The following is a 25,640-nucleotide window of genomic DNA, read 5'->3' on the forward strand; positions in this document are numbered from 1 at the left end:
CTGCTTCAGTTCCCCAGTCAGCTCTGAGGCAAGTCTCTTGAGCCTAGGAGGGGGTTGATGCCCGGCTGGGTAACATAATGAAACTTTGACCTTCAGAATCAGAAACTGGACATGATGCATACCTGTAGTTCCAACACCCAGAGGCACGGGGATCTCTGTGAGTCTGAGGCCAGCCTGGTCTACATAGTAAATTCTAGGAGAGTCAGAGCTACGTGGAGAGACCCTGTCTCACCCCCTTCCCTCAAAATCGGGACTACTGAAAGGGTTTGGAGAGAGCATGTGGAAGAATACAGAGGCATTTCTGGGGACACGAGACTTGTGTAATGCAGGCCAGCGGATCCAGAAAAGACCTCTTCCTGTCTTGCAGAAGAGTCTAGACTTCGTGCATGCAGGAAATTAAGAGCAAATGAAGGTCACCACCAACCCAAAGTACGATGAGCAGGGCAGGGAAAGCAAGAGTCCCCGGAATCCTGAACTTCCTGCATGAGCCCACTGTTTGAGCTGGACCTCTGGAGAAGAGCATGAGAGCCTAAAAGCACACATTTCCTGCACTCCCTGGAAGAGGTCAAGGCAAGGCAGGGTCTGAGCTGACCCTGAGGGGAGCTGAGGCTTAGAGAGGGAGGCTTGGAGCGTGTCCTGGTGGGGCCTTGTCTCTGGCCTTGCCCCTACCCCATCACAGTGCCTGTGGATGGAGCTGTGGTCCCCAGGGAAGGGAGGGAGAGCCAGCTGGCGGCCAGAGCCAGATGCCCTGAGTGCCCTCCACCAATGCCAAGGAGAGTTGCAGTCTCCCTGTGCTATGATCCTCTTTGTTTCATTGGCTTGTTTCTCAAATGCTAAAGTCACTTGGGCTCCACAGGCAGCTGTGTACCTGCCTTTCAGAAGCCCCGGGGCACTCGTTTGCTCTATGGAACAAAATACTTACCGTCCGGCTTCCCCAGCCCAGGAGGTGTGACTCTTGAGGGTGATACTGCAGACATACAGACCGTGTGTCTTGACTGCCTTAAGCCAGCTCCCGGCACTGCCTCCAGCACCCAGGGGCCCCCAACCCTCACATCTACACTGCCTGTACCCTACTCTCCTCTCGCTCACACTTGCGCCCCGCTCCACTTACACACGTACTTATTATCCACCCTCATTCAGACACACCTCCCTGTGCACACTCTTCATGCAAATGGCCACCCACACTCACGCACAATCTTTACTCTTTACAAACACATTATACACGCCCCCTTATGGACATCTGTCATGCACATGGCTTTGATTTCACACTCATGTATACATGCTCTCAATACATGCTCTCAATTGTTGGTGGTGGCCAGACTTAGAATTCCCTCCCCGACCCCCTGTTTTGTTGTTGTTGTTGTTGTTGTTTGAGACATGGTCTTACTGTGTAGCCCCCACTGGTCTGGAACTTGCTATGTAGACCAGGCTAGCTTTGAACTCATAGAGATCTACTTGTTTCTGCCTTCTGAGTACTAGGATTAAAGGCATAGGCTGGTCACCATGCCTAGCTCAGAATCCTTTCAATTCAACTATTTGACCATGCCTCCAAGCTCAGAACCCTTATCGTTTGAAGGACAGACGGCTACCACATTCTGTGCTTCTTGCCAAGGCAGGGTTGCCCCGCCCTGCTCCCTCTGTATCACCCCTCCCCCTAGCCATTCCATGCCACAGTTTGCCACTGGGGCTAGAGGAACTTTTTGAACCACACTTGGGCTGAGATCCTTCTGTTTTGCCCGTGAGGAGACAGGCCTAAAGGTATTCTGTACTCTAACTCCTGAGAAAGCTGCCGAGCTTCACCGAGAAGGGCCTGCCTGGCCTTCCCTTATTTGCCCTCTCTGCCTAGTACCTGGCTGGTTCCTGACACAGTGCCAGTGTAGGCGGCGGCTGCGGCAGAGTGCTGAGAAGTGAACCACAGATTGCTCTTTCGGATGGCTTTCCCTGGGGAGGAGCCAGGAAGACGCAGTGCCTGAGCCCCACTCTACTCCCCCAATTTGGCCAGACCTCTCCTCTTGTATAGATAGCTTTTGTGTGTGTACAAATCTTGGGAGCCACCTCCATCTTTCCAAGAGGAGATAATACACAGATGACTCCGGGGGGGGGGTGCTTTGGGAGGATAGATGGGGACAGAGAAGGGTCCGGACATTTGGTGTGTGATGGGCCTGAGGGCTATGGGGAGTTAAAAATTTGCCTTTGCTGTGGGGGATCAGCCGGGCTGGACTCCAGGTAGGCAGCCAGTGGCCTTGGAGTTTGTCCAAGGCTTCCACTGGGCTCCTGGAGCTTTTCTTCCGGTTAGCCTTAGAATGCATGGCTGTGCCAGAAGGGCTGGGACCGCTGTTTTGGAGTGGTCCACCCTGCTCTTTTACCTGGACAAGATAAGGACTTGGACATCTGGTCCTCTTCTCCATCTCCAAAGCAAACACATGTAAGAAAAAACGATATAAAACTCATGTTCCCAGAGTCCCCTGCTCCACACTCCCACTTGTAGAAGGGGAATGACTGGGGGCTTCCCTTCTATGTTGTTCCTGCTCGACCTGGGACACGAGCCTTTAGCTCTACCCTAGACAGCCCCTCTCCCTCACACAGTGACTGGTTTTCTTCAGACCCGCATCACCACACGAAACATTCAGTACCCTCTCTGCCCAGGCTTTCCCTGGACCCTCTGTCCCCCGCCCCTTCCAGAGATCTTGGCTCTAAATCTGACTGCATGCTCAGGAACTCAACCTTCCCTTCAGCCTCCCATCCCTCATAAAATCCCCAGCCTCAGCTCCCCATAAAGGCTATCCTTCCAGCCTGCCCCCCTCCCACTCAGTATTCCAGTCTCCCTCTCTCTTTAGCCCCTCCCCATCCACCTGTCCCATCCACCCTGAACACCCCCTCCATGTGTGGCAAATGTGAACCACTCCCTTTCTAGTCCTCACTCCACAGTTTCTGAGGTCTCCTCAGGCTGTGATGGTATCACTAACCTATGTGACCCAGAACATCCCAGAGAGCCTGTCAGGTGGGAATTAAAGGTATAGCACAGTGCAATTAAAGTCAGAGATTAAAAGGCCCAGACACAGCACTGACGGCTTTCTTTCTTCAATTCTTCCCTATAGAAGACAGACACAGAACCAGGTCAGAAAACAAGCAGAACTTCAACCCCCCTTGCTTATGGATGAGCTCAGCTCTTTATTGTAGGCTCTTGTAGGAGTTCTAGGTCAGCGTTTTATGCTCTCTGGCGACTGTGGCTCCTTAATCCACCTTGCAATAGCATCCCCCACCCCCCCCCCAATACCAGACTGTACCGGTGTTATTTGGGGCCACGAGGAATGCTGGCTCTCACCTTCTTTCCTTTACCCAGGGCAAGGAGCTGCTGACCCGGCTAAAGAATGTCCTTTGCTTGGGGTTAACATTCCAGGATCAGCTTGTGTTGGCAGCAGAAGCCAAATTGGGCACAAGGCAGAGAGGGGGTATTAGATATCCCCCCCCAAATCCGGGCATGTATCCCTTCTATGTATTTCCTAGTCACTCCTGGCTCTCTCCTGAATGGAGGCAGCACTGGCAGGAAGAAAATATCCTCTCATTTATATGAAGTGAAGCTACCAGGCCCTGAGCCACAGTGCCCCCTTGCTATAAGAAGCCCCACCTGCTGGGGAGTCTAGAACTCTCTATAAAACCACCTCCAAGTTCAGGGCTTCCTTAGGCCAATTAGGCTTAGGGAGACTCAGTCACATGCCCAGCCCTGTCTCTGACTCCCACTCAGGCTGTTGCGCTTCCTGCCTCATTTGCATTAACTACCCGTGCACCCCACACCTAACCCAAGGCTCAGTGGAAAGACATTAAGGTTCTGTGCACTGGAGTGTTGACAGCTAGAGAGACAGGAGTTATTTTTACTGACTCCATCTCAGGCATCAGCAGTCCCGGGTGACATACTGCAATGGAACCACACAGGGAGCCCATGGAAAGTCCTCGGAGTCTCGGGGGCCCACCAGAGGGATCCTGTAACTTTTAACACCTGCCTAAAGTGCAGACACCCCGGTTTTGTAATACCACAGAAGAGGACCTCAGAGGTCAGAGAGAGGACATGGGTCAAAGGGCAGAAAAGGAGGGAGAGCTCTGTGTTCTACCATTAACAGGAAGGCAAGGAGCCCTTTGCAAAGCACTGACTGAAACCACTAGAATTTAAGATAAAATAGAAAATAAAAATAAAAATAGAAGGAAAAATGAAAAAAATAATCAAAAAGATACAGAGAAAAAATAAAAATAGATACCCACCCTTGAGCTTAAAGTTCAGCATGTGGGGCTGGAGAGATGGCTCAATGGGTAAGACCACTGACTGCTCTTCCAAAGGTCCTGAGTTCAAATCCCAGCAACCACATGGTGGCTCACAACCATCTGTAATGAGATTTGACGCCCTCTTCTGGCATGTCTGAAGACAGCTACAGTGTACTTACATATAATAAATAAATAAATCTTTAAAAAAAAAAAGTTTAGCATGTAGGGTGATTAGGAGCACCTTCCTTTCTTCTCTTCATAGCCTTCTTCTATGTATCCCCCAGCTCCTCCTGTGTCCCCCAGCTCCTCCTGTGTCTTCCACTTCTCCTGTGTCCCCCAGCTCCTCCTGTGTCCCCAGCTCCTCCTGTGTCCCCCAGCTCCTCCTGTGTCTTCCACTCCTCCTGTGTCCCCCAGCTCCTCCTGTGTCTCTCAGCTCTTCCTGTGTCCCCTAGTTTCTCCTGTGTCCCCCACTCCTCTTTTGTCCCCCAGCTCCTCCTGTGTCCCCCAGCTCCTCCTGAGTCCCCCAGCTCCTCCTGTGTCTTCCACTTTTCCTGTGTCCCCCAGCTCCTCCTGTGTCTTCCACTCCTCCTGTGTCCCCCAGCTCCTCCTGTGTCCCCCAGCTCCTCCTGTGTCCCCCAGCTCCTCCTGTGTCTTCCACTCCTCCTGTGTCCCCCAGCTCCTCCTGTGTCTCCCAGCTCTTCCTGTGTCCCCCAGTTTCGCCTGTGTCCCCCATTCCTCCTTTGTCCCCCAGCTTCTCCTGTGTCCCCCAGATCCTCCTTTGCCCCCCATCCCCAGCATAGCTTTCAAGCCTCAGGCTGTTTCAACAGTCACTCCCTAACTGAGCTTATCTTCACTCTGGCCTGGGTCAGATCAAACAGCGCTCAAGTGTCTGTTACGTCCTTGTTGTACAGCCTCCCTGAAACACACTTGGATCTTTACCAGGACTGGCCGGAAGGTGGAAGGCCAGCCAAAACCCAAGATAGGAGCACACCATCTATCTGGTAACTTCATATCTCACTTGGTTCCAAAGCAAGCTCATGAAAGAGATATGTGACATGCTTCATACATGAGTACAGAGCCTGGGCAAACCAGAATCCTTACCCAGTCATAAGCCCATCATGTCTGGTACCATCTATGTGACCCTCTATGTATAGGAGCTTTGTCTCTCTGTGGCTTAGTTCACTCATTTGCACAGTGGATGTAATCATATACGAGTCCCTAGTGAGGCGTGAGTTCATCCGAACAGGCCAGCTAAGACCAGCAAGGCTGTCACATTCCTTGTAGGACTTGCTAGAATTTTAGATTGTAGCTCACAGCACTATCTTGAATTTCCAGAATTGCATTTGGGCCCCACAGGTGATGTATGATCTGAGACACGACACTGAAATGATCATGTTTATTTGCGTCTGGCTATGCCACTCCCTAGCTGGTGACACTATATCCAGGATGCTTAGAACTCAGGTGAGCTCAACAAATGGTAGATAGATATTATACCATGGGTAGCCACAGCTTCAGTTGCGACACAAGCCCTGCTATATTCACTTAGGCCAGGAGAGGGCAGCTTTGAGCCAGACGTCTCAATTTCCTAGACTACAGGGTTTAAGCCAGATCCCTGGAGTCATACCTCCTTGGTTTGGAGAACCAGTTCTAACAGGCTGGTTCCTGTTCACACAATTCCATCAGCCCCTAAGAGGGCAAGGTCCACATATCCAGGCCTTACTGCCCATCACAGAGTGGGGCGAAAAGTTGACTGAGGACCATAACTCATCTGAGTTCTAAGGGGTGATTTAATGACCAAGGTCTCTGGCTGGAGGTGGGTGGTGAGTTGGGTCCTGCATCTGTTTCTCTCCTTGAGAAAGAAAAATGAGATCTGCCCCGATAGTCCCGAAGAGTAGACACTCTGGGGTCCTAGCGACTCCTGTGGCTCTCAGATACACAGAGAAGAGATGACTTAGCCCTCTCCATTCCTTCTCCCTGCATCTCCATGTCATGCCTGAGACTAATCTACATCCCAACCACCCCTTCAAGGCCCAAGTAGCTTCCTCTGAGCACCCCCTGGCCCCTGAACTCCTGAGCCAGAGAAGACCCAACTTTTCTGCCATATGCCTGCACTTCATATCACTTTGAGGGGTCTCCCACTTTCTGTCATAGATTATAGGGGAATTTTATTTTGTTTTTTATCTTCTTTATTTATCTTCTTTCTCCTGTTAGGCAGAAAACTTCCTGAGAGTGGAGAACTAATTAATAGTCATTCCCCCCTAGATATGCCTGACAGCTGCCTTCCCACCCATACCCCATTTTCCCCCACTGCCCAGCCTCGTTGTCTTTCATGTGCTCCTGCCTACACCCTACACCTAACACTTGCCATAGCATATTCAGACTATGGAGTGCAGGAGTTCAGGAATGGATACACAGAAGGCTCATTTTTCCATAAGAGTCTTTAAATCCTCGGTTCTCAACCTGTGGGCCACGACCCTTTTTGAGTTGCGGGACCTTTTCCCAGAGGTCACGTATCAGATAGCCCCTAAATCAGATATTTACATTACAGGTCATAACAGTAGCAAAATTGCAGTCATGAAGTGGCAACAAAGATAATTTTATGGTTGGGAGGTCACCACAATACAAGGAACTGCACTAAAGGGTCATGGGATTAGGGGGGTTGAGAATCATTGGGCTAAGTAGCTGGTGATTGGGTGCAAGGGTTAGAAGAGGTGCTTCCTCCTAAGACTAGGGCATGAGGCAGACAGGACTGAATGAGGGTGGCTCAGCTCAGCTCAGACGTCCTAACGAGTCCTCCAAAGATCTAAACCCACTATTTAAGGCACTGAGCCACATCCCAGGTCCTCCCAAACACAGAATGAAAGTTGAGTTCCAGCACTTGGTTGTTCTAATGAATAGTTCTGTAAACAACCGTTGTTAATTTATATGTATGGCATTTTGCTAGTATGCATGTCTATGCAGAGCATACATGCCTGATGCCCTTAGGGGTCAGAAGAGGGCACCAGATCCCCTGGAACTGGAGTTAGGGCTGGTTGTGGGTCATCTTGTGGGTGCCGGAGATCAAACCCTGGTCCTCTAGCAGAGCCATCAGTGCCCTTACCCTGCTGAGCCATCTCTCAGTTCTCTTGGTGGCTCTGATGGCTCATGCCTCTGCAGCCAGGTCTGCTTGCTTGCCTCCTTTGCTCATCCCTTCATCTGATCTGTATGAATCCACTGTGCACCTTTATCTGCTCAGCAGTGCACCGGGTACTGGGACTGTTTAGGAACAGAGATAAATGTCTAGACCGAGTCTTAAAGGGAACCTTGGGCTCCCCTGAATAAGTCTTCATCGTATGAGGAAATGCCGCTAGTTAACGGCCATGGGTCTTCTAACAAGCTTTAAAAGCCCTGTCTTTAGGAAGCACCCCCAAACTATCCTCCTTTCATCTGGGTTAGGGGCTCCCTCCTGTTCGAATGTCAGTCAGGACTAGAACCCAGGTCTCCCAGCCCCTAGGTTGCTTTTCACTGTCCTACTCTGCCTGGACAGACCCCAGGAACTGGCAGATGGAATGCAGAGAGTGGACTGGTTGGGCCTTTGCTTTTTTTCACAGGCTACTTAGAATGAGAAGGCAGGAAGACAGGATGCCAAACTAGCTATTCAGCTTTCCTGGACTGCCCAGACTTAAAGAAAGCTGACTTTCGATGGATCGTCTCTGGCTACAGAGAGCTCCAAGACAAGGAGATACCGGTTATTTCCTCTGGAAAGATTCAAAAGGCAAACAGAAATAGGAAAATGGGCAGATTTTGATAGTTGAGGATGTAATCCTCATTGATTTCCTGCCAAGTCCTAAAGATACAGTTAGAGATGAGGTCCTGAAGTGTAGAGAAGAATGCCTGCTCAGAATAGCAGAACTGGGGAAGTCCTCTTGTCCTATATTCTTTCCCTATAGGCCAGTGTCTAACTCCAGGTCTGCAGCTTTCTGGCTAGTTGTGTGGCCTTTGGCAGAAGTAAACTCACTTTCTACATAAGAAAAGGTAAACTCACTTTCTACATAAGAAAAGGGAGGTCTGGACATAGCCTTCCAGGCCCCTCAAATGCAGCAAAGTCTCATGCCCAACCTCCCGCTCTTTTGACTAAAAATCACTGGGAGGAAACCCTCGGACTAAGAAAGGAACTCCTTCAGATTTAGGGACACAGGACGTAAGTCCTTGGAATGACATGTGCTTTTCCCACAATTTATGAAAATCCACAGAGGCCACATCATCTTGAGGGGATCCACTCAACCCTATAAAGTAAGGATTCCCCAGGCCTGTTGGATTCCAGAATCCAATTAGGATTGTTGGAACCCAAGCAGAGTGAAATTGAAGGCAGAACAGCTCTCTCTACCAGTGCTTAGCTGGAGTCAGTCTCCAACCCATTCCATCTCCTTGGTCACTCTCTCCTTTATGGACCTCAAGAAGTTATCAAAAGGCTTTTCAGAGTTTGAGCTTGGAAGAAACAATTTAAGGCGTGTGGAGAAATACTTCGGGGCTTTCCAGTGCCCTTTGATTGTCCCTTGCCAACCGAGAACCCAGCACAATAGGACAAGGTTGGCGTCATTCAGAGACTAAAGCAATTCAGAGAGCCTTTAAGGACTGGCACTTCGGTACAAATTCGGGCTCTGCCTCCTTTCTCGCATTCCTGGGCCTCGGGTCCAGGTGGGCGGGGCTCCATTCACACCTTTCCGCGCCTAGCCAAGGGGAGGAGCGGGGCAGGAGCGGTTGGACCAATGAGAGAGGCCTTGGTCACGAGTAGCCGGCAAGCCGGCCAATGGGACGCAGGGGCGTGGCCAGGACATTTCCCCCTCGAAACGTTTTATAGCAATTTGGAACGCGGGGCTTTCTAGCGTGCCCGGGTACGGCTGTGACCTCTGAGCCCGCGGCTCTCCGCGCGCTGCTGCTGCTGCCCGACCCCCTCGGCCTCGCCGTCCCCGCATCAATGGAGTCGGTGGCCGTACCCCGGCGCGCGATCCAGGCTCCCTCTGCCTCCGCCCTGGCCACGGAGAGCGTCCGGCCGCTGGCGGACGGGCTCATCAAGTCGCCCAAGCCTCTGATGAAGAAGCAGGCGGTGAAGCGGCACCATCACAAACACAACCTGCGGCACCGCTACGAGTTCCTGGAGACCCTGGGCAAGGGTACCTACGGGAAGGTGAAGAAGGCACGAGAGAGCTCGGGACGCCTGGTGAGTGTCCCTCGCGGCTCCCGGCTCTCGGGAGCTCGCTCACAGCGCGTCCCTTGCGGTGTCCTCGCCTGAGTTGCCAGGCGCTCGCATTTTAGATGTGTCTGTCCGTGGTTTACTGGACAGTTGCTCATGGACCTGAGGACCTTAGCTTCACTAGATGCCTGTGGTTTGAGAAGATGGGACTTAATTTGAATTTTGACTGGAACAAACGTCAACAGAGTAGAATGGAAGGAGGAAAAGCACCAGATCTCAGTAGATGGATGAGGTGTGGAGATCTTTAACTTTGAATTCTTGACACTTTGGGGCCTTTCCAGCCGAGATGAAGCAGAGTTTCGTTGTGATGGGCTTTTATTCTGGGAAATGTAAAAACCAGGCCCGAATGCCAGGCCCACTATATCTCCCAGCACTCCAGCCACGTCTTTGGGTGTGAGGCCTTTGGGGAACTTGCCGCTTTGATTCACGCGTGTGTTGTCGTAATAGTAATCCGTAACTCTGAGCAAGTTCCTCCATCTCTGTTTTCTGTTTCCCCTTCTGCAAAAATAGAGAGAACACAGCCTGTCTCACAAGGCTGCTTGGAAAAGTAAGATATAAATGTGATTGCACAGGAGCCCTGATCATAGATCCTGGGTTGAGAATGAATACTTTTGTCTGGAAACGTCCCCTTGAAAGGATAGCAAATTTACCAAAAGTTATACAACAATGTTTCTTTCACTCCAGTTTAGGGGGCCTGGGTATTGGCTGGGTACTTGTTTAAAATGCGCAGTCTCTCATTTCCTACCAAGGGAAGTATTTTATAAAAGGTCTATAATTCACATCTTAGCAAGCTTCAGAGCAGATGGTTTAGGCAGGTCCTGTGGATGACGGCTGTGAGGAGGTGTGTATGGGCAGCCATCATTTGCCCTATTGATTATGGCAATGGTCCTCTCCCCTAATTGTTTGCTTTTGCAGCCAATAGCTGGTTTGAAATTCAAGAAGTCATTTCATTGGTGAAGGAGAGTGGATGTTGGAGAAAGGAGTGGATTATAACCCCATCAATAGGAGCAAGTATGTTTTTCCTGCTTAGGCCTGGCACAGTCCCCAGTCACCCGCTGCCAGGTTACAGTTATTGGGCAATCGTGTACTTCCGGGCTCTCTTTTCTTTCCCTTTCTATAAAGTGCCAGGGCCCCAGAGGCTCCAGGCTTGAGACTTCAGGGCCCAGGCTTTGTCTACGGGCTTAGCTAGAAAATAGTTGCTAATAGTGACTTGTGTCCCATGTCACTTGCTGTGGGAAGAGTGGGTTGAGGGAGATAGAGTGTTTGAGAAACTGAGATCAAAGTTCAGAGTTCCCATCAGCTCTTGACTGAGGTCACTGCCTTACACACACACACATACACACACACACACACACAGAGAGAGAGAGAGACAGACAGACAGAGAGAGAGAGAGAGAGAGAGAGAGAGAGAGAGAGAGAGAGAGAGGAGAGAGAGACCACATTTGATTTTGAAGTAAATCAATGACTCTTGCATCAAAACAGAGAGAATCAGAGTGAACTCCCAGGTTCATGTGTCTTTCCGCATGCCAGGAGCCAAGATCAGCAAATGTGGAGAGTAGGCTCTGAAACTCCCCAACCAGACCACCCAGGCTTGCTGTTGAGAGTTTGCTCAGGGTCCCCCCCCCTCTTTCTTGGAGAGCAGCTCTCTGCTGTGCTAATGATTTCTCAATCCTGGAACAGTGCCCTCACCCCCACCCACCCACCCTTACATCTTCACTGATCTCCCTAAAGAGATGAAGCTTCCGACACTTCAGTGGGGGGAGAGGGACATGGAGCTGCTGCTTAGGTCTTACTCAGAGGAGCTGGGGCTCTTGGTGGGAGCTCGCTTCCAGGAAAGCCTCCTGCCTCCTGGAATTTCTCACCATGTTTGCAGCTCCGTTTCCCACTCTTCTCTTGTAGAGATGGTTAAGCAGGGTCCCATGGTATTATCTGCAGGGAGGGACAGGTGGGGGGACTAATGGCTGCCCCAGGAGGGCATCAGAGGAAAAACAAATATTTGCTCTGGATCTCAGACACATTCCTGGTATCCAAATGACATTTCCTCCTGTGAGTCTCCTGGCTCCCCTTGGCCAACCTCTCTCCCTAAAGAGAAAAACACATGCCGGGGTCTCAGCAAAGCCTTTGGTCTGATCTGCATGGATGTCTCAGTCACCCCTAAGGGATGCCAGGACCAGCAGGAAGGGATCCCATGTGAGCAGTTCTGTGGGGTCCCATTGCTTCTGCTCCTTTTACATTTTCAATTGCTCAGTGGGAAACAGTGGAGACAAGCTGCTTCCTTCATTGGCAGATGAGGGAACTGAGGCCCAGAGAGGGGAAGTGACTTATCTTCTGGCTGGGCAATGGCAGACCTGCAGTAAAACCTCCAGACTTGTCCACCATAAGCCTTGGATGACCAAGTGCTGAGTCTTGGTCTAGAAGGTAGTTTTGAGATGAGCCCGGGCTTGCCTCTGAGTGCTTTGTCATCCCTCGGCTAGCTACAGCTGCCCTCCCAGCACCGCAGGCAATGTTTAGAGTGGGAGACGTCACTGGGAAGCCCCCTTCTGTGCTGAAGGGTCCTGGGTGAAGGAACGAAGGATATTGTGTTCCTGCAAAGTGTCCAATTGTGCTTTCCCTTGCTTGACAGATGCGTTACCTCTCTGTGTCCCTCGGTGTCCTTATCTGTAAAATGCAGATGATAATGTCATGGGTTTCCCTGGGATTAAATAAAATAATATCTAAAATCTTAGCAGTGTCTCAGACTCATGGGGCTTATTGTCCTGGTAAGGGTGGCTTTGACCTAGGGAACTCTCTTACCCTGGTCCTCTCCTGCCTCAATAAGAAGCGTGGATTTGGGCTCAGTCTTCTTGAGTTGAATCCCTATGGTCTCTGCTTTGTTCAAAGCCCTCGTCTCTCATTCAGCCAACTTCAGAGAAGGACTCCTGTTGGCCAGCTGCCAAAGGCTTGTTGGGCAAGATGCTGCCCTCCCAGATCCTCCTGCACCTGCCTGCTCAGCAGCAGGGAGGGAGGCTGCAGGCGACTCTTGTCCTTGGGCTCCAGCCAAACCACACAAAAGGGCTGGGCAGAGCAGCTCCTTGCTCAGGAACCTGGCAGAGTGGGCTAGAAGGAGGCAGGGAGGAGGTGGCATTATATGGGACTGGGGGAGATGGCTCAGGTTACCTACACAGCTCCTGGTCCCTGTCTAGCTCCTGGTAGGGTGGCACATCCCTGCTGCTCAGCCAGGACTCCCTAACCTAACCTCTCCGGCACTATCTAAGTGGGTCATCATCCAACTCCTTGCCTGCTTCCCACGAAAGGGCAGAAAGGAGTCAAGGATCTTGGCTGTGACCAGAGATGCCCAACTTGGACCATCTCTCCCAGCACCCAGAACCAGCATCTCTTGCCCTCCCCACCCACTTCCCTTCTTTTTCTTTCTAAAGCTTTTTTGATCACCTGAACACAGATCATTCCTAATCCAAGCTCTGGGAGAGAGGAGGTATTTACCCATGGAGCCTCAGTACCAACTCCTCAGGGTGTTGGCAAAGAGTGGGCATGTTTTAAGTGGAAGGAGTGGCACACACAACATGGCCCATGGCAAGATACGGGCAGTCACTTCTCCAGGGATGGGGAGGGGCGGGATTGGACATCTCCAAGGAACTTTTGTCTTCTGAGATACTAGCGTCCCCTCCTGTCCTGTGCGTGGACGAACTTTGGGGAAGTGAATTTATCTTTCTGAAGTGTTCACTGCTGGTTGAGGAGTTAGCTTTGCTGCCTTTATGAAATCGCAGAGCTTCAAGGACGAGAAAATTCAGCAGGTATTATACTCTGGCAGTTAACATGGCCAAGCACAATGGCCTAGCAACAGTCCTTAGATGGCTCCTTCCTGACATTGTGGTGACCTATTTCTGAAGAAGCTGTACACAGAACGCTGAAGCATGGAAGGGAACTTGGAGATCCACCCCGACCTGACCTGCCTGGCATGTTCTGATTCCCTCTCCTAGCCCACTGTCTTAGCTGAAAACCTCACCCATCCTTCCATATCTGAAACAGTTTTCTCCTGGGCTGGTTCCCCATGCTCTTCCAAGTAGAGAAAGCCACTCCCAATGCTCCCCAAATCCTTCCACAAGCCAGGACTTTAAAGCTAGACAACCCAGGGGTGCAGTGATAGCTGAGTAGTTAAGAGCACTTTCTGCCCTTGTAGAGAACCTGGGTTTGGTTCCCAGCACCCCCACCACCCCCATGTGGCTGACTGCTCAGAACCATCGGTAACTCCAATTCAGGGGATCTAAAACCCTCTGCTGACTTCCATGTGTGGCATTGTGTGTCTGTGGTACACATGCGTGGCACACAGGCAAAACACCCACATGCGTAAGGTAAAAATAAATAAACCTTATCAAACAAACTAGACAGCCCAGTTAGCCAGATTCTCCTAGCTTTCTGTGCCTTGTGTTGCTTGACTTGAGACAGACAAATGCGAATCAGGTGCCTGGGTTCACAGGGCCCACACAGCTGGCCATGTATTCACATATACAGAATCATCCTCGGTCTGTTGTTCCTTCTTCTACCTCAGAGTGTGATGGCCATATAATAAATTGATTAAATGTAGGTAATATGCAGGGCAAAGAGGGTGATGTTGGTAATTGTGTCACAGGGAGCTGAAGTGAGACTTCAGTGGTTAACAGCACTTGCTTACTCTTCCAGACCACCCAGGTTCCATTCCCAGTACCCACACCATCACAACCATCTGTAACTCCATTTCCAGGGGATCTGACACCCTCTACAGACCTCTCTGGGCACCAGGCATACAGAAACAGTGCACATACTTATACATGCAAACAAAACACACATACATGTAAAATTAACAAATTTACAAAAATTAAAAACAAAAACCAAAAACTTGCGTCAGGACAAACACCTTGGCCTGTGGCCGTCCTCCCTTTGGGTTGGGTACCCGTCTGTAGTTGGTATCTTCTTCCTAGGCTTCAGTCAGCTTATTTTCATCCTTAGGCACAGTTGCCAATAATCCTACAGGTGAGAACAAAGGTCTCTAGAAATGAGTTCTTGTAACTGAGGGAGACTCCACCCAGGCCTGGGAGGGAGGGGAGCGGGAAACTTTATCTGGTCACTGGTTCCTTCAGGCAAAGATCATCCAGGGACTTAACAGATATTTGTAATACCGAGTGTTCGCTAGTATACAGCTGTTAAGGGCCTTCTGTACGCAGGGCTCTTTCTAGTCTTGAGTAGTAGGAGATTGAACTTCCTTTGATATACTAGGGCTGGTAGAATTTGGGAACAATGGCCTAGCCCCACCATGCCAGTGACAAATCAGTCCATCCTGTCTGTCAGCCTTTTGGGGACTGATGGAGGACCAATAACATGCCTTGTTTCCTTCCTGGGAGGTGCTAGACAGGATCTCCTGGGACCTACTGTAGATAATTGGGGGTTCACTGATAGCTCCCCACTCCTCTGATATCTCATAGGAGAATGAAACGGGGTGAAATTAGAATTTCAGGCTAGAAGAAGTGGATCTTGATACCTGTGTGCCCACTAGCCATACCAAATAATTCCTAGCACCTTCAAAAATCTGTTTTGGAAGATCATTTCTTTTGGCCCCTATACTCTTAGAGCTCTGTCCCTCAGCCTATGACGCCATCTCAGTATTCTATACACGTGTGTGTACACGACTGCACCTGACGTCTGCCTAGTCTTTGCCTGAGTGCATTTTAAGCACTCAGGTATTTTTAGTTGTCTAGATAGTGGTGTGTGTTTACATATGACTGTTTTTACTACCTACTAATAGATCTTTTACAGATCTTTGTCTCTAAAGAGTTCACAGCCCTTTACTCATTGTCTGGTTTCCCTGAAACAAAGACTTACAGAGAAGAGAGGAGGCCATGCAATCTCCCCTTCAGGGTGAGAAAAGCCACGTAGAGAAGCGGCGTGTGGGAGTATTGCTCTGTGTGGAATGGAGGAGAGAGAGAGGGGGATCTCCTAGTTGAAGGGATATTCAAAGTCTTTGCCCTGCTCCCCTGTTCTAAGCCCTGGGGTTTTCTGCCTAGCTCTTTAGGGAGTGGGGTTAGAGCTGAATGTAGAAGCAGACAGATCTTCCCATCTGCATCATCCCCCCTGTGCTGGGCCTCTCAGGGATGAGGCTCCATGGTGACCATCTGCCATTGTCCTCCCTGCCCTGTTCTTGGGAGGGGTGAGAATGGGGTCTGGCCCCTTTCAGCAATGCAGCTTTAGGGCCTGATGGGGCGGAGGGCACGCCATCCCTGGCCCGTTGCCGGGGTGACCGGGCTATGGGCATTGTGAGCAACTCCTCTGACAGGATTAGGGCTATTCCGCATTCTTGTCAGATGGGGAGCACAAACCGAAAGAGCCTGCTGTCCAGAGAGCTGAAGCTATTGTCTACCTCCGGAGCCTGTGAAAGGGTGGATTAGAGGCCCCGCCCCTTGAGCTGGGGTTTCCTTTCTGTCTCCTTTTGAATCCAGAGGGGGAGGCCAGCCCTCCTGGGAAATTGAAGGAGGAGCTGTTTACCTCAGACTGGGCCTTCATATTTCTCATTACTTGGGTGAAAAGGAAGTCCTGTGTTTCCCATTCTGTTGGTGTCCTTGGCCAGAACTTGCCAGGAACTGACTGACCTGGGACACCCAACCCTCACCCAGCCTGAGGGCCACTAGCTTTTTGTACAGACCAGAGCAGGAAAGAAAGCCCCTTTCCCACCCCACCCCAGACTACTTAGTTCAATTTGTTTATTTCACATAAAGGCAACTGAGGCGCTGAGAAGGGTAGGACTTGCCCACAGCCACTAGGATACAACCAGAGAACCAGGCATCCTGGGTCCTGGCTCTGTGGATTCCATTCACTCCACTCTAGAGAATGCCATGGACCAGAAAGATGGAAGCTCTTAGGTATTGGTCTGTAGCTCCTCTGTCTCTGTTTCCTCTGTACCCACCTTTCCTGAGCCCAGCCACATACCAGCTGGAGGTCTTAATCCTTTTCCACCTTTCAGACCCTGTAAGACAGGGAGCCCCGGAGGACTATCCCTCTGTCTACTTGTTTGCTTGTTGTTGGACAATCCTTACCTGGACTTTGAAGACTGCTCACTGGAGGGTAGTTTTGTTTTTGTTTTTGTTTTCTTGTTTTGTTTTGATCTTTTTTATTATGGCAAATAACTTGCTAGCATTTTAAACATATCCATAGTGTTGGAAATCATCCCAATCCCAGTACAAAATAAAATGCTTTTCTTTAAGGTGTATGGCTGTTTTCTCGGGATGTATGTTTGTTCATCTGCAGAGGGCATCTGGTCCTCTGCTGTGACTTTAAGGAAAGCATTTGACCGGTTGGGTTTTCAGCTTCTTCACCAGTGGCCGAGGGTGAGGATGCTCTTCCCTTCATCCGTTTTCCAGAGCTCTTGTGAGGACCAGTATATTTACTCATGCGGTAAATTGCTATTCGCTGACTAATGTGTGCCAGGTCCTCTACCTGGCATCAAGTGCTGAGCGAATCGTCCTGAGCAAGTCCTCACCAGGTCCTTGTCCTTGGGGTGCTCATTGTCCTTTGGAGGCACTGCGCGTATTTGATTTGTGAATCCTGAAGCATCAAGCCTCACACAGGTGCAGGCCGTTACGTTTCTTGTTCATCCGTAGACTTTAAAAATGGGGTCATTAGTCAGTGCTGTTTTGACTGCACTGGACTCAGGTGACAACCTTTTCTTGACAAGGCGATCTTCAAATTGCCGTCACCTGCCCTGGTGAAGGTGGGTGGCCGCTCTTGGTACCTCCTTTGTGTTGCAGCTTCAGGCAGAGTACCAGGACGAGGGGAGGGGGGGCTCATGGAGCATCCTCAGAGATAACTCTACGTTACTAGACCTTTCTCCTTAATCTCCTGCATCCTCTGTTCCCAGGTGGCCATCAAGTCAATCAGGAAAGACAAAATCAAAGATGAGCAGGATCTGTTGCACATACGGAGGGAGATTGAGGTCATGTCCTCGCTCAACCACCCCCACATCATCGCCATCCATGAAGGTACAGTAGTGGGACATTTGGAGCTGGGAGACAGGAATCCGGAAGTGAGGGGCTGCCAACACAAAGAAGTAGCATGTGCCCAGTGGCAATGCCTGTAACCCCAGCCCTAGGAGGCTTGAGACAAGAGGAATATAAATTTGAGATCAGCCAAAGGTGAATAACAGGACCCTGCCTTTAAATAAATACATAAACAAATAAAGTTCTCTTAAAAGGGGAAGTAAGAGTGATCATGGCTTTGGAGTTGCAAAAGCTGGATTTAAAACCCTGCCACGTGACACAGGACTTCTCCCTTAACAAAATGGCACAATCCATCTATATCATAGGGTAGTTGCAAAAAAAAATCCAACTGGATACTGTCGCCAAGTACTCTCTAAGTGGAAAAGCCATAGGTTTGTTTGTGTTTTTGTAGCATGGCTGGGGTCCTACCTAGAATCCCACACTTGCTAAGTGGGTGAATGCTGTAAATTGAGCTGCATCCTCATCCCAGACTGCAAGCGTTTTGTTGTTGAATTTTCCCCTAGTACCACTGCCTCCCAACCCCACTAGATCCTTAGCAACCCGGGAGAGGCACCTGTCTCAGGTGTGTGGGTGCTGTTCAACAGTCCTCTGTTAGCCGGGCCTCCTGAAGTCGCCTTGTGCCCCTGAATCACTCCTGCATGGCTTTATTTATTCTTGCCTCTCTTGCCTCTCTTCTGACATCAGTTCTGGCTTGATCACTCTGGCTGCCCTGTTCTTGTGGCCCAGACAACAAAGTGAGCAGGAGGGGGTGACGAGGGAAGAAAGGAGAATGCCCTCCTACGTACACCTGTCTGCTTCAAGTCTTTATGTAACTTCAGTAACCGGGATCACAGGGGCAGCAGGAGGAGGGAAGGGAGGGAGGAGCCTGTGGACTTGTCTGGAGTGGTTTTTTTGTCTGGAGTGATTTTTGTCTGAGGATTCCTGGTAGGATGAATAGAAATGTCTCTACTCTCAGGTTCATAGGAAGATAAAGGGCAAAGCTACTGCTATGACCCTGTGGCTTGAGTCTATCCCATGAGGAGCCCAGACAAGTGGCGGAGAAGGCTAATGGTATTTCTCTTTTCTTCCCTCCGGGAACAGCGGTGATTGGCAGTGTGTGTGCACGTGCCCGCCCCCCATAGGCATGTACATGATTTGGTGTATATGTGAATTCTCTCCATACCCAGTTCCCACTGGGGTCAGAGACTTGGACTGATGCTCAGGGTTTTGCCTTGTTGTGTTTTCATTGTTGTTGTTTTTTTGCTTTGTTTTGAGGGTGTGAGCACTTGTGGGCACACACACTCGAGCGTGTTGATGGTCCAGGCCCAGGGCATCACTGTTACTGGTGCCTAAAGGGTTCCTCCAGATTCTTGCTATAGACTCTAGATGTTTTGGCCTACGGGAATGCTGGGATTGACTTCTTTTTTTTTTTTTTAAAGATTTATTTATTATATGGAAGTACACTGTAGCTGACTCCAGACGCACCAGAAGAGGGGGTCAGATCTCATTACGGGTGGTTGTGAGCCACCATGTGGTTGCTAGGATTTGAACTCAGGACCTTGGGAAGAGCAGTCAGTGCTCTTACCCGCTGAGCCATTTCTCCAGCCCTTGGGGCTGACTTCTAATGTTCCTCACAATGTGCCACGCCGGCTCTTTATTTTTAGTTCCTAGCATGTAAACTGAGAACCACATGTGAGGAGTCAGGCAGGCACCCCTAAGAGTCTGGGCCACCATGTTCACCTGGAAAACAGCACCACAGGTCTTTTTCTGGCCTTGGAAGCTGAGGACTCACCCCTTAGCTTCTTCTCAAAGGCTCCGGGGCTGGCCCAGCGAGCCAAACTCATAGGACCTGTTTAACACAGAGATGCGATGTCATAGGCTAGCGTGTTCTGACAGACACACCAGCTGAAGGGCCAGTTGGATGAGCCAGTTATTTTCTACGTTTTTAGAGGACCAGAGCCAGGACTCGGCCTGGGGTGGTGAGACGGCCCCTCCTACACATTGGAGATGGGCTAACTGAGGTAAGCTGACTGCCAAGAAGCCAGCCAGCCAGCCAATTTAATTACCACATCTTTATTGATTGCCTCTGTGATCGAGGCCATATGCACTCCGGACCTCTCCTGCCTATTCTGAATGGTAGCAGGACTCAAGGCCGTCTCAGCTCTCACAGGCACAGGGCAGGTCTCAGGGTTGAGAACTATACACGAGAACAGAATACAGTAATAGGTCCTGTTTCTTGAGCACTTTCTCATGTATCAAATACTGTACCAAGCGCTGTCTGTCACTGTCTTCTTGCCTGTTTCTCGCCTGAGACCTGGGAAGTGGCTGTTGCCTGACCTCGAGGAAGGAAACCAAGGGTTTCCGTCCGTCTCCAAGCTCATCCAGCAACTCTGCATGCTCATTGGTAGATCTAGTAGCGATTTGATCAAGGTCATAAGATGAAGTGTAGGGTCTCAGAGAGCCCCCCCCCCCCGCCGCCGCCTTTTACTCCTACAGCGATATCTCTGCCTTCCTGGGAGATTGCAGAGTCCTCAAAAGCCTAAGCGCAGCCACTGACCTCAGGTCTTGGTTTGCTTCTCCAAGAAGGCCCTGAGTTCTTCTTCATAGGCTCTTCTGCCCTTATTCGCTTGCCCTGCTGCCCGACTGTCCCCTGTAGCAGACATTCCACGGGGACGTCCTATCTGGGGTGAGGTGGGAGCCATGTTCTCCGGGAGGCCTGACATTCTCGCTTGCCCTCTCCAGTGTTTGAGAACAGCAGCAAGATTGTGATTGTCATGGAGTATGCCAGCCGAGGCGATCTGTATGATTACATCAGCGAGCGGCCACGGCTGAGTGAGCGGGACGCCAGGCATTTCTTCCGACAGATCGTGTCTGCCCTGCATTATTGCCACCAGGTGAGCAGCCACCCACCAGACCCAGTCATGTTCTTTGGGGGGAGGGTGTTTCTGGGGCGCCAAGGCTGGGACTCGGAGAAAGGCTTCTGGGTTCTCAGACCAAGGAATGCTGGGTATCGCTGGCTTCGTTCTCTTGACCACGAAAAGACCTGGAACTCTGTCCGTGAATTTGTATCCCAGTGTGCCTGTACTCAACTAGTCACGTTCTGTAGATGAGGTCCCATGTCTCTATTCCCTTCCCTGGCGACATTCTCTGACTCAGTTCCCTTCCTCTTTTAGAACGGGATCGTTCACCGGGACCTCAAGCTAGAGAACATCCTTCTAGATGCCAATGGAAATATCAAGGTGAGCCCCCGCTTCTGGTTTCTCAAAGCTCTAAGTGGTGAGTGGGTCCCTGGACCATCTTCCATCCTGACACTTCCTTTATAGATGAGGCACTGAGCCTTCAAAAGGAAGATCACCCCGCTAGTGACTGGCAGAGGTTGGGCTAGAACAGAAATGAAAACTCTGCCTCTCAGGCCAGCTACATCACAAGGGTGGCAAGGGTCTAATCTAGGGTCAATTTTTATTATTTATAACTTTGGGGTCAACAGGTACTGAGCCTCGTTCCTCTTGCTCTGAGTGCTTGCATGCGAACCCGCATACACAGTCTAATCTGCTACAATCAAGAAGTCCTTACGGCTCCTCTCCTATTGCTCTCACTTTCTGTTTCCCAAAAACACTGGATTCTCATGCATATGCTGAAGCAGCTGGATTTATATCTATCACAAGTTCATACCAAGGAAATAAACAAGATTCTCAGGGCTGGCTGGAAGGGCAAGAGGGCAAGAGCTGGCTGAGGTGACAGGCTAGCCTGGCAAACAACTAGGAGGGTGACAGTCTGGCCCTTCTCAGATCTACCCGACATAGGACAAGGGTCACTCTATGGCTTCTGACCTGCGTGTCCTGAAGTATCCTGGAACTGAGTCGGTAGCCCTTATCCAGGCCATTCCTGAAAGCAGGTGGGGTTTCTTTGATGCTGACAGGGAAGGGAGGCCAGAGCCGGCAAACTCACACAAGCTGGAGAAGGGCATAGACTCTGTTGGTACCAATCGTCAACATCATTACCAGTTCACACCTGGCAACTGCTTGATAAGACACCAATAAAGCTATAAACAAGGGAGCCAGGGTTTCATTAAATAGCCCTCCCCACCCTGCACACGTGACCCTTTGATGGGGTGAAGGGTCAGGTAGCCTCAGGGTCTTGACCTCCACCTCTAGCTGATGCGAAAGAGGAGGAGGATCTTAGAAGCTCTCTGGCCCCTAAAATCCAGCAGCTCGGGGAGTCCTTTGAGAGGATTCCATCCCTTGGGCTGTGAACAGCTTGAACTTTTGTTCTCTCCCCCTCCTCCGCCCCTTACCCATGCAGGTCCACCCTGGCTTTCTGCCTAGGTGTGGGCAGAGATGAACCCATGGCTCAGAAGGGCAGCTCAGGCTTCACATAGTTACCGGGTCAGCCTTGCTTGCCTATTGAGTGCCATAAGGCACCGTGAGCTAAGAGATGCCGGTTGGGTGTCTCTTTCCTTCCACTGGGGCCTGGCTTTTCCCAGGATCCTGTGTATTCCGGGAAACAGAAAGTGATAGTAACAAGGTGAGGAGCTGAAGGGCGTCTTTGACTACAGCAGATTAAACTGTATTCCCCGGAGAAGGGATGGCCAAGAGCCGTGGAACAACCCAACCTTTGTCATGACCGGTGTTTGTCCCGACCCTATAGATTGCTGATTTTGGCCTCTCCAACCTGTACCAGAAAGGCAAGCTCCTCCAGACGTTCTGTGGGAGCCCTCTCTATGCCTCACCTGAGATCGTCAACGGGAAGCCCTATGTGGGCCCAGAGGTGAGCATGCTTCCTTTTTCGGAGCACAAAACTCAGACCCCTACAAAGCAGTGGCTTGCCAAGCCTTGAGGGGGAAATAGCAGAGCAGTCACAGAACAGAGGCCTCCTGGTATCCTGTCTCGTTCTTGTCCCCTGGTTCTCCTCACCTCCTGGCACTCCACCTTGACCCAGAGGGACGGCAATGGCCTGGCCCACTATTCCTATGCTTGTGGCTCTCTCCGGTCAGTAGCACGTGCTGTGTCTTTGCTGAGCATGCCTCCCTCCCTCCCCCCTCCCTCAGGTGGACAGCTGGTCTCTGGGCGTTCTCCTGTACATCCTGGTACATGGCACCATGCCCTTTGATGGGCAGGATCATAAAGCACTAGTGAAGCAGATCAGTAGCGGGGCTTACCGTGAGCCGCCCAAGCCGTCTGGTGAGTGGGAACTGTGGCCAGGCTGGGGTGCGTGGGGTGCGCTATCTCTGCCAATAATTCCCAATCCAGTGGCTAGAGACAACAGTGATGAAGAAGGTAGCAGTTCATAGTAACTCCGGGGAGATTAGGAGGCACCCCACTGTTCTCCACTCTGAGACCTCTGAGGAAGCCGGCAGCTTTCTTCAATATGAGCATGCTATAGAAGAGCTCCCAAGGGTCCAGCTTAATCCTCTTTGCTATAGTTGTATTGTAATTCTTACTGACTTTCTCCTCATCCTGAGCAATCTGACCCTTTATTTAAGATATAGACAGTGGGAAGAAAGTATAGGAAAGCTTTGCTTTGCCATTGAGCATAGTCCTAGAGAATTGAGTTTCAGCAGAGAAGGAAAACCGCAGATGGAGAAACAAGGGCTGAGAGGGAAAGCTTGTGGGACAGAGGCAGTTGCCTGTGTCTGACCAGGAAAGCTGGCCTGGGGAGTGGGCCTGAGCCTGTGTGGAACCCGAGGGAGGAATACACTCACCCAGAAGCGCAAGCAGTGTCCACATTCAGATGAGGCAGGCCTGTGGTAGAGGACCTTGGATGCTGGTTCTCGCAGCTCTCAAGCCCTCATCTTTGCTTTACAGATGCCTGTGGCCTGATCCGGTGGCTGTTAATGGTGAATCCCACCCGTCGGGCCACCCTGGAGGATGTAGCCAGTCATTGGTGGGTCAACTGGGGCTACACCACCCGAGTTGGGGAACAGGAAGCTCTGCTCGAGGGTGGGCACCCTAGCGGTGACTCTGGCCGGGCCTCCATGGCGGACTGGTTACGTCGCTCCTCCCGCCCCCTCCTGGAAAATGGAGCCAAGGTGTGCAGCTTCTTCAAGCAGCATGTGCCGGGAGGTGGAAGCACCGTACCTGGGCTGGAGCAGCAACATTCTCTTAAGAAGTCCCGGAAGGAGAACGACATGGCTCAGACCCTGCAGGGAGATCCAGCTGAGGATACCTCCTCTCGCCCTGGCAAGAACAGCCTCAAGCTTCCGAAAGGCATTCTCAAGAAAAAGACCTCTACTTCCTCAGGGGAGGCACAGGAGGACCCTCAGGAACTCAGACCAGTGCCTGATACCCCAGGGCAGCCTATCCCTGCTGTAGCCCTGCTCCCGAGAAAGGGCATCCTTAAGAAGTCGCGGCAGCGTGAATCCGGTTACTATTCCTCTCCGGAGCCCAGTGAGTCTGGGGAACTCTTAGACGCTGGCGATGTGTTTGTGAGTGGGGACCCCGTGGAGCAGAAGTCTCCGCCAGCTTCGGGGCTCCTCCTCCACCACCGCAAGGGCATTCTCAAGCTCAACGGCAAGTTCTCCCGCACAGCCTTAGAAGACACTACCCCTAGCACCTTTGGCTCCCTGGACCAACTGGCCTCCCCTCATCCTGCAGCCCGAGCCAGCCGCCCTTCGGGGGCTGTGAGTGAGGACAGCATCCTGTCCTCCGAGTCCTTTGACCAATTGGACTTGCCCGAGCGGCTTCCCGAAACCCCACTGAGGGGCTGCGTGTCTGTGGACAACCTGAGGAGGCTGGAGCAGCCTCCCTCAGAAGGCCTGAAGCGGTGGTGGCAGGAATCCTTGGGGGATAGCTGCTTTTCTCTGACAGACTGCCAAGAGGTGACGGCAGCCTACAGACAAGCCCTAGGAATCTGCTCAAAGCTCAGCTGAGGAGGAGAGGCAGTGCCCCAGTATAGGGTAGGCTCTGAGAGCGTTTGCCGAGGAACCCCGGGTAGGATCCCCCGGGGGGTGAGGTATAGAGTACATCAAGGGCTCTACATGTTCAGCCTGACTGAACCTGGAAGAGGAGAGAAATCGCACAGGTGATGTGGGAAGGAATGGGAAGGAGCTAGAGCCCCGGCTGCCAGCGTGTTAGAATGGGGCCACAGTGACCTGAAAGTGCCTAACTCCTTTACGTCATGAGCGTTGCCCAGGACATTTCCCACCCTGTTCCCTGCCAGGGTCAGGGTGCACCTTCACATAAGTTCCTGCTCCCATCAACCACCAGGGTGAGAACCCCCAACTTCCTTGGAGGTAATGTGGAGTAACCTCGTTTATTTAAGGAGGAAAGAGCCTCTGGTCTTCTCTGTCTCTGCTGCTGTGCATCTCAAAGACCGGGAAAGAGGCGGACTGCTGTTGGAGTTCATCTCAAGGGGACCAGATGCCTCTGGGCCCCACCTTAGACCTCAGAGACTTGAGCCTTGAAGCTTTTCCTGATATCCACACTATGGATGGATGTGTCTGTTTCTCAGGCCGACAGGACCTAGAATGTGCTGACTTATTTATTTTTGTGATTCTCACTTCTGGTTTTTGTTTTGTTTGTTTTGTTTTAAGTGAATTTTGCTGCTTTCAGTAATGTGAATGCTGTGTTCTGGGGGAAACCACTGTGCCATTGAGGTTTATGTACAGAGGGGTATTAGGCAGTGATACCCCTCTAATCAAGGGGTGGGGAGTGCTTTTTCAAATGTATGTCCTTGAGCACCGTCTGGATTGAGTCTCCAGTCCCTTCACACCCAAGCCTGTCCACTCTCTCTCATCTGTGGCCAAAAACACCTCATTAAAACCAGCAATGGTAACTGGAAAAACAGTCTCGTGTTCTCTTTGGGGACTTGGGTTCACATCTCTGAGCCTTTTGATATTTGGGACCACAGATGGGACACGGATTCTGTTTAATCAAAATAGGGCAAGGGGGTTAGGAGGTGGGTGGTCAGAGTGAGGTTTAATGTGTTTTCTCAATCCCTGGGGCCATAAAAGAATAAAATCAAACAAACAGACAAACAACCCAAAAAACCCTTCCAAAACACCTAGTCCACCTGTCGTTAAACCTGGTCTGTTAAGCGTTCTGGAAGAAAAGCCTTGGCCCAGGGTCCTGATTCTTCTTTCCTTCCCTAATACTCAAGGAAGAAATGGATCAGGTGGATTTCTCTGGTAGATTCCCTTCCCCAGCCACACCT

The 25,640-nt window shown here is 51.0% G+C and overlaps 1 protein-coding gene and 2 long non-coding RNA genes across 4 annotated transcripts; 1 reads left to right on the forward strand and 2 right to left on the reverse strand.

The window, feature by feature from the left end:
- The first annotated feature begins 9,076 nt into the window (after nt 1-9,076).
- On the forward strand, nt 9,077-25,271 carry Nuak2 (NUAK family kinase 2). Of its 2 annotated transcripts, XM_031382174.1 has the most exons (8): nt 14,328-15,896; nt 16,233-16,578; nt 17,372-17,492; nt 20,232-20,383; nt 20,663-20,728; nt 22,137-22,256; nt 22,537-22,669; nt 23,294-25,271. In XM_031382174.1, the coding sequence occupies exons 2-8, from the start codon at nt 16,345-16,347 to the stop codon at nt 24,355-24,357; spliced, it is 1,890 nt and encodes a 629-aa protein (XP_031238034.1). In that variant the 5' UTR covers nt 14,328-15,896; nt 16,233-16,344; the 3' UTR covers nt 24,358-25,271. The 2 variants fall into 2 exon arrangements, with proteins under 2 accessions (XP_031238025.1, XP_031238034.1); XM_031382165.1 differs by lacking the exons at nt 14,328-15,896; nt 16,233-16,578 and adding an exon at nt 9,077-9,457.
- Nucleotides 9,788-11,568, reverse strand: LOC116099084. Its single transcript, XR_004122064.1, has 2 exons — nt 11,352-11,568; nt 9,788-9,988 (listed from the first exon to the last, which is right to left on the reverse strand). It is a non-coding gene; the product is annotated as an uncharacterized LOC116099084 (long non-coding RNA).
- Nucleotides 11,937-15,996, reverse strand: LOC116099083. The gene is made up of 3 exons (XR_004122063.1): nt 15,343-15,996; nt 14,381-14,490; nt 11,937-12,147 (listed from the first exon to the last, which is right to left on the reverse strand). It is a non-coding gene; the product is annotated as an uncharacterized LOC116099083 (long non-coding RNA).
- Nucleotides 25,272-25,640: the final 369 nt, after the last annotated feature.

The sequence above is a fragment of the Mastomys coucha genome, unplaced genomic scaffold, assembly GCF_008632895.1.
Source record: "Mastomys coucha isolate ucsf_1 unplaced genomic scaffold, UCSF_Mcou_1 pScaffold1, whole genome shotgun sequence".
Lineage (NCBI taxonomy): Eukaryota > Metazoa > Chordata > Mammalia > Rodentia > Muridae > Mastomys > Mastomys coucha.